General features: G+C 31.8%; 1 protein-coding gene across 4 annotated transcripts in view; it reads right to left on the bottom strand.

Annotated features, from left to right (window-relative positions):
• The window catches only part of LOC106459657 (transient receptor potential cation channel subfamily A member 1 homolog), an 88,349-nt gene that overhangs the window by 27,119 nt on the left and 47,848 nt on the right, over positions 1–13,382 (bottom strand). For all 4 annotated transcript variants that reach the window (XM_022386192.1, XM_022386191.1, XM_022386190.1 and 1 more), the window contains 3 exons: positions 7,449–7,595; positions 6,529–6,640; positions 1,299–1,435 (listed from right to left, as the gene is read on the bottom strand). In XM_022386192.1, the coding sequence (XP_022241900.1) occupies positions 1,299–1,435; positions 6,529–6,640; positions 7,449–7,595 (396 nt within the window). The remainder of the gene's footprint in view (positions 1–1,298; positions 1,436–6,528; positions 6,641–7,448; positions 7,596–13,382) is intronic.

Below are 13,382 nucleotides of genomic sequence, written 5' to 3'. Positions count from 1 at the left end.
AAGAAGGAATCCGGAAAAAGCGAAGTCTAAATTCTCCTAAACTGATCCCAGGTCATTTGCAAAAGGCCTCCGTCAGGAACCCCCTGGAAAGACACCCTTGGGTCCACATTTATATCTCCATCTTGAAATGGATCATATCATGGACAGCTTCGATTGAGAGTGACCCCTCCCCTGGCCATTGACAAACACCAGATAGCAGAGGTGGAAGAGAAGTGGTCTGGTTGGCCTCCATATTAGAAACATTAACTCGGGAATTCGTATCCTTCTGCATGTTGTTTTTTTGTTAAAGTAATTTACAGATATAAACAAAGATATAACCATCGTAATGCCAACCACGTTCAAAGTCACAATTTAAATTGTGAATAATCACAACACTCCTATTTATAGAAACCCATGGCAATTGCTTTGTGGAGAAAAAGTGATTACATTATCTGAATTAGGTGCTCATATACAGTAACTAGATAAAGGGTGAAGTTGGTGGACAATTTTGCTAATTAGAATTTGCAAAGGGGATTCGAGCAGGGTATAAAGGACTGGAGCAAGCATTTTCAATGCTTAGATGGGCAAAAGAGTGGAAACCCTGGAGATTGAGAAATAGCTATAGTGTCAGTGGAGGTATGTTTTGGAACAACTGATTATGTATCATAAGTTTTTACACGTTACTGATAAAATAATTACATCATAGATTTTGGATATCAACTTTACAAGTTGGATGTCAAACTAATAAATATCAGAAGGAAAAACTGGTCCAGCATCAAAATTTATAAATGTATAACTTGCATTTCTCAATTAAGGACAAAAATAAACTAATAATGGAGCAAAAAGTTTAGATTAAAAATTGGCCATTTCCTTTACTTGGACATTCCACAACATGTTGTAAGATCATACAAGCTCAGACTTGTGCCATTACAGAAAAAAAAACAATCAGCTCACTTAAAGTACAGCACTACCAACCTAACCATCTTTCAAAAAAGTCTACTAACAACTCCAGCCTGTTTGAATCTAGAAATATAGCTATTTATATTATCCTTTAGTAATTTAGCAACACAGTAAAATGAAAATTAAACACACATACACAGACATATATATCACAAGTTCAAGCCTTTTCTTTGCTTAAAATGATCTTTCACTTCTCTTAGCCATATCACTTCACACCAAATTTGTTTTTAGCATTATTTGAATAATATATAACTGCAATAATGATCCCACAATCAGCGAAATAAAAAAAAATTAAGTAATGTTGTGTACCATATATATGTAACAAATATTTTTCACAATATTATTCTAAACATACTTACGAATGCCTGTGATCAATGGCCAAATCCAAACAGTTGTTACCATTGTTATCTTTCTGAGCAATATTTGCACCCCATGATAAAAGTAACTTCACTACTTCTGCATGTCCTTTTTCAGCTGCCAAATGAAGTGGAGTGGTCTGCAAGAATCATGAAGAGAAAAAAAGTTAATTTAAATGAGCTTATATATTTTCTAATTCACTGCATCTCACATGTTTAAAGGTGTTTTGTTTTATTGTTTCCACCAGTTAATAACTTTTAGAACATGACCAAATTAGATCTTGACATTTTGCTTAGATATACTGACAATTCTTTTGTAATATGTCCACAGACTACAGACAAAATTCCAGATTCAAAAGCCACATGAACAGACAATATTCACAATGGAATTACAAGATAAAAAGCTCCCATTCCTAAGTGGAATGTTTACCAAAAATACAACTTTGGATACCACAAGAGTGTACAGGATACTCACAGATACTCCAACAATATAAAGATGGATGTTACATGTATAAGCTGCCTAATCTGCAGAATTAACAAATTTTTGTAATACAGGAGATGCTAAACAGGAGTTAAAATACAACACTACAATTCTTCTTGACAATGGATATCCTGAAGAACTTAGCCAATAAAGAAGACAAACATTAAAAATAAGTACAAAGAAAACTTCGTACACATAGCCATATTACCCTATATCAAAGGTCTCTCTTAAAACATACACAATATACTGTAGCAGTATAAGTCAGAACAGCATTCAAAATCTACACAACATAATATGATTGCAATTAATACACAGTAAACATCTTAACTCATTGACTGTGGCTGCTCTAAATGCACACAGAATTTTTGCAAGATGTACACCACACATAGCACATTGGCATTCGATTGCCAGACGAGGACCTTACCCTATATGGCGAATCAGAAGCATAATACAGATACAAAACTCTGTAATATTGATTACAATGCAACAGCTCATCATGTAAAATAGGATGAACATACCATAAAACTGACTATTAAAATAATCAGATATGAATCATACATGAGAAAAAAAAAGGATCAAAGAAACTTTCTACATCCACCTAACTGATAACATACTCAGATAATCTAGCATGAAAATCTGAATACCTATACCTATCATGAAGCCATTAAAATAATTATTAGATTCAAAAGTGCTATTAATGAGGAGACACTGGATAACACATCAGCTTTTCTAACAAGACCCTGACATTGCCACCATACAGTACTTCTCAGGATTTCCCTGAAGATGGCAGCAGACTGGTTTTTATAGGATATAAAACAATAATAATAAAAAATAATTAACTAATTAATAAATAGAATTACGTGATAATATAGGCTATTATAAACCCTGACAACAATCAATATCCAATTACCATAGTATTAATATAATTATTAAATACTAACTTTTCATGTATTAAATTCAAAACTTGTTTGTTCTTGAATTATGCTATTTACAGCAACTTAATACAAACTTCTTGGTACTTAAACAATAATATGTACAGTTACTGCAGAGTTCTTTGTTCTTCAACTGCATCATGAACAGGTACTAAACATAAAATGCCTTGTAACGAAATAGTATTTTAGTGCCATTATATTTACAAGAATATTTGTTTAACAGTTTCTGGCATTTGAGGTTTTTAAACTTGTGTTGTATCAATAAGCAGTAAAGAAATTTGTAGCTAACTAACATACTTTGAGTGGTTCAACTCATTACTCACTTTTTTTCTTTACTGTATTACAAAGCATTTTTTATCTTACATTCTTTTCTTAACTGTCTGTGTATGCCATCTCTACAATATATATATAAAGAATATAACATGCTTATCTAATCATTCGTATGATGTCACTGTTCAATATACTTGTTTGCTTCTACTGTAACACTGAGGTAGAATACCCACACTGAAAAAATAGGAAAAAGCATCGTTCCAAATCCAAAGGGGATTTCATTAAAAAATAAGACTGGCACAGAAATAAAAATTGGTAGCTGCTGTCCAATCCATAATCAAAGTAAAAAGATACTGCTTAGAAAGAATATCTATTGAATCTACAGTAAGAAAGATACTGACAAAATTAGGAAGACGTTAACAGGAACTAAGAAAACCATTGGAATCAGTTAAGTGCTTTAAATGCTGGGATGGCTGCAAACTCTGATGACTGAATTCTTCCTGCAGGGCAGGAATAGAAACAGGTTTAAGTTCCATCTTCCCCAAAGTAAAAGAAAAAAGGTTCCCTGAAGAGCCCGAGAAAGAAGATTCATACCATGAATCATCACCTGTGTTGTAAGGGTAATGAGCAAAAGCACTATCACCCTCTTTGGGGCTACAGTCTCATTCAACTGAGTACAGATTTGCCTAATTCAACAAGGGAGAGGCACATGGTAATATGTATGAAGGCTAAAGACTCTTCAACCAAACTTTAACAGCTGAACGAGAAATTAGTTGAATTCTAAGAAAGAGAATTAAAAACCTAGCAACAGAAAGTTAGAAGTTAACAATTCCAGATATTAGGTGGCATAATGAATGCATGAAGTACCAAAAGAAAATGTGACAATATCTGGTAATGAAGTCATATAGAGATAGTACTAGATATTGTCACCTAGCAATAGAAAGTTAGAAATTAACAATTCCAAGGATATTAATTCCAGATATTAGGTGGCATAATGAATGCATGAAATACCAAAAGAAAATGTGACAATATCTAGTAATGAAGTCATATAGAGATAGTACTACATTATGAAAAATAGGTCTATGAGTTTGGCAACAGGATGTCAAATCATGTGAAGATACAGAATTATTTTACACAGAAGAAAACCAATTTTTGTAATCACAATGTAAACATGAAACTACACATACTATAACTCTGAATGTAGTAAGTGTATCTTCACAAAATTTGTCAAACTTTTAGTAAACATTACAAATATGCTGTGTACAAAAAAATTATTTTTTATAAAGTATTTTACTAAAGATTTGTTTGTGAGTATACAAATCCATTACTGAGTCAGTCTGAGTGAAAGGTGATTTTAATGCTACAAATAAAAAAAACTTTTTTTCTTACAATTTTAATATCTCATTTTGATAACCTGTAGGATATCCTAAATGAATATCAAAAGTTTTTTTTTGGGAAAAAGGTTATAATTTATTTCTTATTATCTCTATCCTAACACTAAATGTAGTGAACTCATCAATGTATAGTAAAATAAAAAAGTTGAAAAATACAAAATAAAATTAATGATACTTTTTCTTTTCTAGAATGACTGCAGAGTGTAACAGACAATTACAATTAATTATTGTAATAGCCTCAGCTTCTAACCTATTAACAGCTGCTTTCTTATAATTTTATGGTTTTATTACTGTACTATGGGTCCTCTCTCCTGTTTGAAGAGCAATAAATCACACCAAGAGAGCTTAGGCTAAACAAATAATCAGGTTTTAATGCAGAATGCACATACCATGAGCTTCCCTATCAACTGATCCCATGAATTAATTTTATTTAAGTTTTGTAACTTAACCTAAGAAGTTCCCAATTTTCAAATTCTAGTTATTTTTGTTAAAAACATATAATAATAAAGAGAAAATATACGTAAAAAACAAAAAACTTAACACTTACTTTAGATGTTGAGACAGTTTGTTTTTAAGAAGCCATGCTTTAGTAATCCTACTTTTTTTCTCACTATGTTAGTAGTCCAAAAATAATTCATGTAGATTTCAAATATGTATCTTAGAACACCAAAAATATATCAGGCACTAGAACAGAATGTCCCAAAACTACTACAACAATTTATTTGGCTTTCTAACTAAGCTATAAATAGGTTTAATAAATTCCATTACAGTTTGTAGCAATGACTTTCCTCAACACATGTGAATCTTTTCTTGCAAACTATTGTCTTTGACTGGACTAAGCAAATGAACTTAAGATTACAATATGCTCTTTCTATTGGTCATAAAGGTGTGAATGAATAATTGGTTTGAAATAGATAAAAAGATATGAAGTGCTTCTCTGGTAGATTTGACAAATTTATTAATATCTAAACAAGTCAAAAATATGAGGTTCAAATTTTATATTCTTACTTGTTGATACATGTATTTTATGTTCATAATTGGTTAGGCACTACAGAAGCTGCATTGTTGAAGTTATAAAAGTGAAGATTGAGAATTTGTTAAAACTATTTCCTTTTGAATTTAAAAGTTACATAACATTAAAATTTGATTTAAAAAGTATGTTATGATGCCAAGTTTATTGACATACATTGATAATAAAATTGTTTAATTAAATTTTCTACATAACTCTGAAAAAGGCCATGACATATGCACTACATAGGGTTAACTTAAGATTATAATAGAGGTATATTATAAGCATTTGACACTTATGTTGATTATTCGTTGTGAAAATATATTGTAGCTTTGACTGAAAATAATTCTATTTTAATAATGTGTATATTAATAGAATGAAACTATTAGTTGGATGACAAAGTAATTCAACGTTGATATAGAGATATCAGAAGATTTTTACAAGAACGAGAGTAATAATATAAGTAGTTTGTTATTACTATAGCATTGAGATACTGTTTAAACTTTACATGTTATGCTATACACCATTTTATAGTTTATATATTGTCTGATCTCAGAACTGCAGCTAAAAATAAGACTAAAATGTTGTGTACTTCTATGTATTGGTTTGTTTTGAATTTCATATGAAGCTACTCAAGAGCTATCTATGCTAGCCATCCCTAATTTAGCAATAATAGACTAGAGGAAAGGCAGTTAGCCACGGTTAACTCTAGGGTTACTCTTTTATCAATGAATAGTGAGAGTGTCCATGACATTATAATGCTCCCATGGCTGAAAGGGCAAACATGTTCGGTGATGACGATTCAAACCTGTGACCTACAGATCGCACTAGAAGAATGTATAGGCATTGTTAAAATTAAGATTATTTAAAGTTAAATAAACCTATTTTTATTCTTGGAAGAAGTGAACCTCAATGATTGGTATTGTTCAATTATGAAGCATATGAAAATAAACTGTTACAGTTAAAATATCTGATATCTTCAATATGTTATTAATTCATTCTCTTACAGTAAATGTTTGAGTCAACTGCTAGTTTCCAAAACATCCATTTTAAAAGAATAGTAATTAATTATATGAAAACATGTGATTAATGTTTTGAGCTGATTAAACTTCCTATAAAAGAAAAGCTCAGATTGATAAATCAATACTTTGGTTTTATCCATTGGGTCAACAGGACAACCAGCTTTTAGAAGAATCTTTGTAGTCTTCACCCAACCAGAACTAGCAGCACAATCTAAAGGTGTCCACATGTAGCAATTTCTGAAATATCAGAATTATTAGAATTACCCTTTCCTTACCATAAAATATTCACAATTTCAATGCTATGGGTACAAAATCATTAAAAGGTAGATATACAGATAGACCTTAATGTCTGCCGCACAAGCGAAAATATGTATTTTTCTTAATAAGAAATAAGTAGTTGTTCATCTTTTAATTCTAACAAGTCATACACATACATAGTGATATAAATACTGAATAGTTTTATGAATACAGTAAAACATTTAATAAATGTAAAGAATAAATTATTTTCTTTACACTTATAGCCACCCTTTGAGTTTAACTACATCTCAGTGCAGTTTAAGATACAGAAAACCATTAACATTTACATCTGAGTTGTCCATCTACTAGCAGCTCACAAGACATTTTCCAATGGACTTGCAAATATGAGGCAAAGGTTAAAAATAAATAAATAAACAATGAAGTTAAAAACAGAGCTTATTTGAGGTTTAATTGCTTAATGTTTTTACTTAGTACTTTATTACTCTGGCAAGTAATACTGATAAAACCTGAGTAAAGCCACGATACAATATTTTCATTGTTACTTAGCCCCTAAGACTACACTCAAAGTATTATATGTGTGACTCATCAATACCTTAAAGATGACTGATACTACTTCTACAGGATAATGGATGTAAAATTAAAAACACTAATGGATAAATTCTACACAAAATGGATACTGGTGTTTTAAGCATTTTAATCAATGAGAAGAAAACATAATATGAAATTTAAATTCAGGTAGAATACAGACATATAAAAGAGTAATGACAGATAACTGAACCAACTTTACCTAGCTTCTACATTGGCTCCAGCACTAAGGAGCAGCTTGATTACTTTGTCATGTCCAGCTATAGCTGATATGTGGAGGGGAGTGTTAGAACTTTCATCCTCATCATTCACCAAGGTCTTGTCTTCTGCAACGATTGCTCGCACAATACTATGTATAATAAAAAGAACTTAATTACATACCTCTGCAATACTTTTCATGTTTTATTATTCATTAAAACAATATAAGGTCAAAAGAAATATATGCTTTGTTAAACAAAATTACCAAGCATAACAATGAAATATAGGTGTTACAAAATTAAAAAAAAAAGAAACAAGTCTAGGAGAATTGCATATAATATCAAAGATCAACATAAGTGAAGCCAAATCATATACCACTACCACCACATGGAAGAACAGAAAAAAAAAAAAGAGACATAAATAGCAATAGTAATTTTCCAACAGATAGCGATGAATAAGTATAAAATGTGCAGTCAACCCAATCCTTTGGATCAGAGCATATTGCAATATGATTGTCTAGTGGACCATTTAGAACTGTCTCATGTCATTCCATGTATTATTTCAATAAGGAAAATTGCATTGCATTTGTTTTCAAGCGAAGGAGACTGACTACAAATCACTGTTGGCAAACATGCTTGGGTTTTGATGTAATGTGCAATGGGTATACCCAGCACAACAGAGCACTTAGCTCACGAATGTATCTAATACCCACATGGGAAAAAAACAAGATAAGCCAAACAAAAAGAAATATATACTCAAACATGTTCCTCCCTTTATGTGTTTTTTTTCCGTTCATGCTCCTACATTCAAAAATATTTCTTTCAATCAGTTAAGGAAGGAAGTTCCATTTTTTTTGTGAAATTTCCTCACAAAAAGAAACATTTTTGTTTTTAATAAGTTTCGTCTCAGATCGACCATTCAACACATATGAAGACTGACAGGTCAATGTTGATACCAATATAAAATTTTAGGAGTTGCAAATAATGAATAAGTTTCACTTTTGATATATAATTTTTCTTTCTATGATTAACCATGCAGGAGACAGACATTTAGTTTTATAATGAAATAGTATTTTAGTGCCATTATATTTACAAGAATATTCATTTAACAGTTTCTGGCATTTGAGTTTTTTAACTTGTGTTGTATCAATAAGCATACTTTGTAACATACTATGAGTGGTTCAATCCATTACTCACTTTTTTTTCTTTACTGTATTACAAAGCATTTTTCATCTTACATTCTTTTCTTAACTGTCTGTATATGCCATCTCTACAATATATATATAAAGAACATAACATGCTTATCTAATCATTCGTATGATGTCACTGTTCAATATACTAGTTTGCTTCTACTGTAACACTGAGGTAGAATACCCACACTGAAAGAATAGGAAAAAGCATTGTTCCAAATCCAAAGGGGATTTTATTAAAAAAAAAGACTGGCACAGAAATAAAAATTGGTAGCTGCTGTCCAATCCATAATCAAAGCAAAAAGATACTGCTTAGAAAGAATATCTATTGAATCTAAAGTAAGAAAGTTACTGACAAAATTAGGAAAATGTTAACATGAACTAAGAAAACCATTGGAATCAGTTAAGTGTTTTAAAAAATATCTTAGTTTGTAGTAAAAATATCTAAAGAAAGTAAAAGAATGCTGGGACGGCTGCAAACTCTGATGACTGAATTCTTCTTGCAGGGCAGGAATAGAAATAGGTACAAGTTCCATGATTAACCATTCAGGAGACAGACATTTAGTTATTACATTTTGTATATATTTAGCTTACAAGTGTATATACAAACACAAGAATGAACTTTATCACTGAATTAACAGCTGTATATTTTCTTTTTAAACAACACCTAAGTAACTAAGCATGTTACGGTATTTTGAGTTAGGTTTTCTAAGAATTAGTCTAAAGCACTTAATTCTGTTGCCTTATACTCTATTATATATAAAAGAGAAAAAGCTTTTAATTTTTATCTCTGAAATACATAAAAGTAATACAAAAGATAAACAATATTTATAACAGATGCGAGAAGAATAGTGGTGTTTGAAAGCCTTCCTGAGAGCAAAAACTAGAAATTAAAAAACAGCAACTATACATTGAGTTTTGAAGAAACAGAAACAAGGTGGCCCACACTGGTTTCATTCAGATTTCACACAATTCCAATATTGCAGGGGAAAGAAAATGTGTAATTTTCAAAAAATGCTTTAATACTATTTTTAAAAAGTAATTCATAATACTATTTTCTGTAGTTTCTAGAAACCCAGAAAAAAGAATTCTTAGTGTAAAACAAAAGGTGCATAAAAGAATAAAACAAAGATGTAAGTTACACAGATTTGGAACATGCCACATCACCATTAATGTGTACCTTATAATCTGACTTTTGCAAAGCATATTTATCCACTTATGATGAACCTTTACAAAGTTATATTTATCCAGGAAACAATAAATTGGGGTTATTGAATTTCCAAGGAGCAGGCCAGAAAAACATGTGAAAAGGCCAAGAAATAAGGGTGGACATATTCTCAAAGATGCTAATACCAGAGAAAAATAATTCACAGTTAAAGTTATTCATTACGTAAAGCTACAGCTTCCATGCAATTGATAATGAAAACATAACTGAAACTGCCAAAATGCATATCTCAGCTAAAAAAATCAATTGTTTTAGCTTTATTAGGCAATGAATGAAATGCTATCAAGTCATCTAATTTTATTTATTAAACAGTAAGCTGCAAGGCTACATCTCTGTTAGCCACAGATTTATGTGCAAATAAGAAGTTGATATCATATTTTAAGCAAAAAATATTTACTAAATCAATAGTGAGAATTGCAAACATCAGTGGTTAAGAAAATTAAAAAAACTATTCTAAAGTGTGAAAGTAATCGATCATGGTTTACTTGCCATTCCAGGTTGGAATATGGGACCATGTGAAACACTAGTCTCAGTAACAATTTCACTGGATTCTGCGCTTCTGTACAAACACAACTTCTTTTAAACACAGGTGCAAATACTTGAGTACTTAATACAGAAACTTTCTGTACTTCTTCAGTCAAAGAAATGAAAGATAAAAAACCATGATGATAATAATAATGTGGAAAAAGAGGTTTTTTATTTAGTACCATATTTTGCTCTTCTTTTAACAATTTAGAAGAAAGAAAATTAAAAATATATTTAAGGCAGATTAAACACACCAAAATCCACAAAGATAATAAGTCAATAAATGTATAATATTGCTGAGCATTTCCTGTATTTCTCAGCCTTCTTGGAGACTAACAATAAAATGCTGTGTTACTAAAACAGGCTAATTTTTATTAAGCTAAAGGTCATATGAACTGTAGTCAAGTTACAAAATGTGGTTATTACCTACTTAAAAGATTTGTGTACAATTTTTAAAATTTAAAAGCCTTTAAATATTTGCTTAAACTTAATTTTACAGAAAGGTTAATTACAAGTTTCATAAAATCTTGGAATACTAAATTAATATTTGCATTTAAAATATGATATTAAAATATCATAAATATTAGCTATTCTCCTGGTAATGGCCACGGATTGCCTAGTTTTTTCTCCTTCTCTTTAGTTTCTCTCACTTCGTTTTAATGGTTGACACTTGCATTATTTGCAAACTCTCATTCATGTGATAAGCTGGCATAATTAGTGGCATAAAAAGGTTACTGTTTATGTAGGTGAGGGTAAGGGTATAGATTTGGTGTATTTGGACTTTCACAAAGCATTTGACAAGGTGCCACATAAAAGGCTTGTAAAAAATATTATCTCTATAGGTGTGGGGAATAAGTTAGCTAATTGGACAGAAGGGTAGTTGGATGAAAGAAAGCAGAAGGTTGCTATAAATGGAGTTTAGTCAAACTGGATTAATGTCAGAAGAGGGGAACCTCAGGGCTCAGTCTTAGGACCTTTGCTCTTTTTGATTTACGTCAGTGACATATATGAAGGAATGGTCCATAAATTATTTACATTTGCTGATGATATTAAGGTTTTTGGTGTTGCTGGCTATGAGGAGGATGCTGCTACATAACAAAAGGATTTAGATCATTTAGTGAGTTGGACAAATAAATGGCAGATGGGTTTTAATTATAAAAAAATGAAAATAATGCAAATGGGTTATCATAATTAGAATATTAAGTATAATTTGGATGAGAATAACTTTAACGATGTTACAAAAAAAAAAGATCTTGGTGTAATGTTTGATCAGTCTCTTAAGCTATTCAAGCAGTGTGCTGTTGCTAGTGGTAGGGCAAATAAGATTTTGGGTTATATCAACAGAAATATTGAATACAAGTCTAAAAAGGTTATAATTTCATTGTATATGTCACTGGTTAGGCCACATTTGAAGAACTGTGTACAGTCTTGGGCTCCTTACCTTAAGAAGGACATTGAATTGTTGGAATTGATTCATAGGAGGGCTACTAGAATGGTACCTGGGATGGAGGGGTTGTCATACAAGAGGAAGTTAAGGTAACTGAAACTGATTTCTCTTGAAAAAAGAAGAGTTAGAGGGGATTTGATTGAGGTGTGTAAGACTGCAAAGGGAACTGATAGTGTTGATGCATCATCTTTCTTTCATACTTAATGGTGAGAATAGTAGGACTAGGGGACACAAGTATAAAATTTGGCAGGGTATGAGTCGACTTCAGCTAAGACAGTTTTATTTTTCTAACAGGGTGGTTGGCCTTTGGAATGTGCTCCTTTGGATGTTGTGGAGGCAATAAATTTGAGCCTACTGTGTGTTTTTCTTTGAACAAAACTGACTGAAAACTTCCGTAGTTGATATATCTCTAAAAGTTCCAAGCCTGGACCAAATAAGAAGTCTGTACTTTTATTCTGTAAGTGGCAATGCCAAAGCAGAATCAGAGAGTTAATTTTTAACTCACATCATACTTGTTACCATTTGCAAAACAAACTTTATGTTGACTAACTGAAGGGATATCTCGCTAAGGATACCTAATGTGCACTTTGTCGAGTAAGATCCTGTTTCTCTACATTGTCTAATAGGAATTCATATATCATTATCAGCACATGTCCAATGATGCCAAGTCTATTGTTGTCTTACATAGCCATTATAACTATTGGTGTAAACATGCTGCTGTATCTAATTGAGGTGGCGGTCAAACCCACTTCAGTTCCATTAGATTAAACTAGCTGTAGCTGTAGCAGAAACAGCTTGCTGTTTTGACATTGGTTGAAATGGAACTTGAATCTGTTACTCCTGTCTTATGATAGGACACAGACAATCCCAAGTCTGCAGTTAAAACATGGGTTCCATGTCTTATGCATTGTTACGTCTCTGGTCGTTTGTTAATTTCTCGTATAATTTCTTTCGGATGAAACTTTAGCGACACAAGTCCTTTCTTAAATAAAACTAGTTTATTCTTTCTTAATACAACTTTGCAATACACTTAATTTCCACAGTCATATTAACTTAAACACACTCTATAATTCACAACGATTCACGCACTTTAATTATGGTCACTACCGCGCTTGACTCAATTGTAGGTCTCTATCTCTGCCTCTCTGCAATTATCTATGCCGTCACGTCTTGCCGGTCTTACGTATACAAAAATAGAGGGCGTCTGGCAAACACTAGAGTTGCCAAGAACAGGCATGATCTTTCTAGAAACTCATGACGTGTTACCAGCGTCACGTGACCTCCGCTGTCGTAACACTGCCCCTTCCTTAGTATTGTTCGTCCCGAACAATAGCCACTTACATTAACCCAATAGATAATTAACAATAACTTGATTAACTGTACAGAATTTACAAACACAAAGTTAAAATACAACAAAATCTCCTAATTTTACAGGACATATCTTCTTCCGTACTGGCCTCCCTCTCCTTGGCTTCTGCTTCACGTGGGGTTCATCTGCTCCATCAGGAAATGTCTTATTATCGGTGGCAGTCACATCAGTGGTAGTAACTTC

The sequence above is a fragment of the Limulus polyphemus genome, unplaced genomic scaffold (genome assembly GCF_000517525.1).
Source record: "Limulus polyphemus unplaced genomic scaffold, Limulus_polyphemus-2.1.2 Scaffold644, whole genome shotgun sequence".
NCBI lineage: Eukaryota > Metazoa > Arthropoda > Merostomata > Xiphosura > Limulidae > Limulus > Limulus polyphemus.
This window is presented reverse-complemented; position numbering and strand designations above follow the sequence as displayed.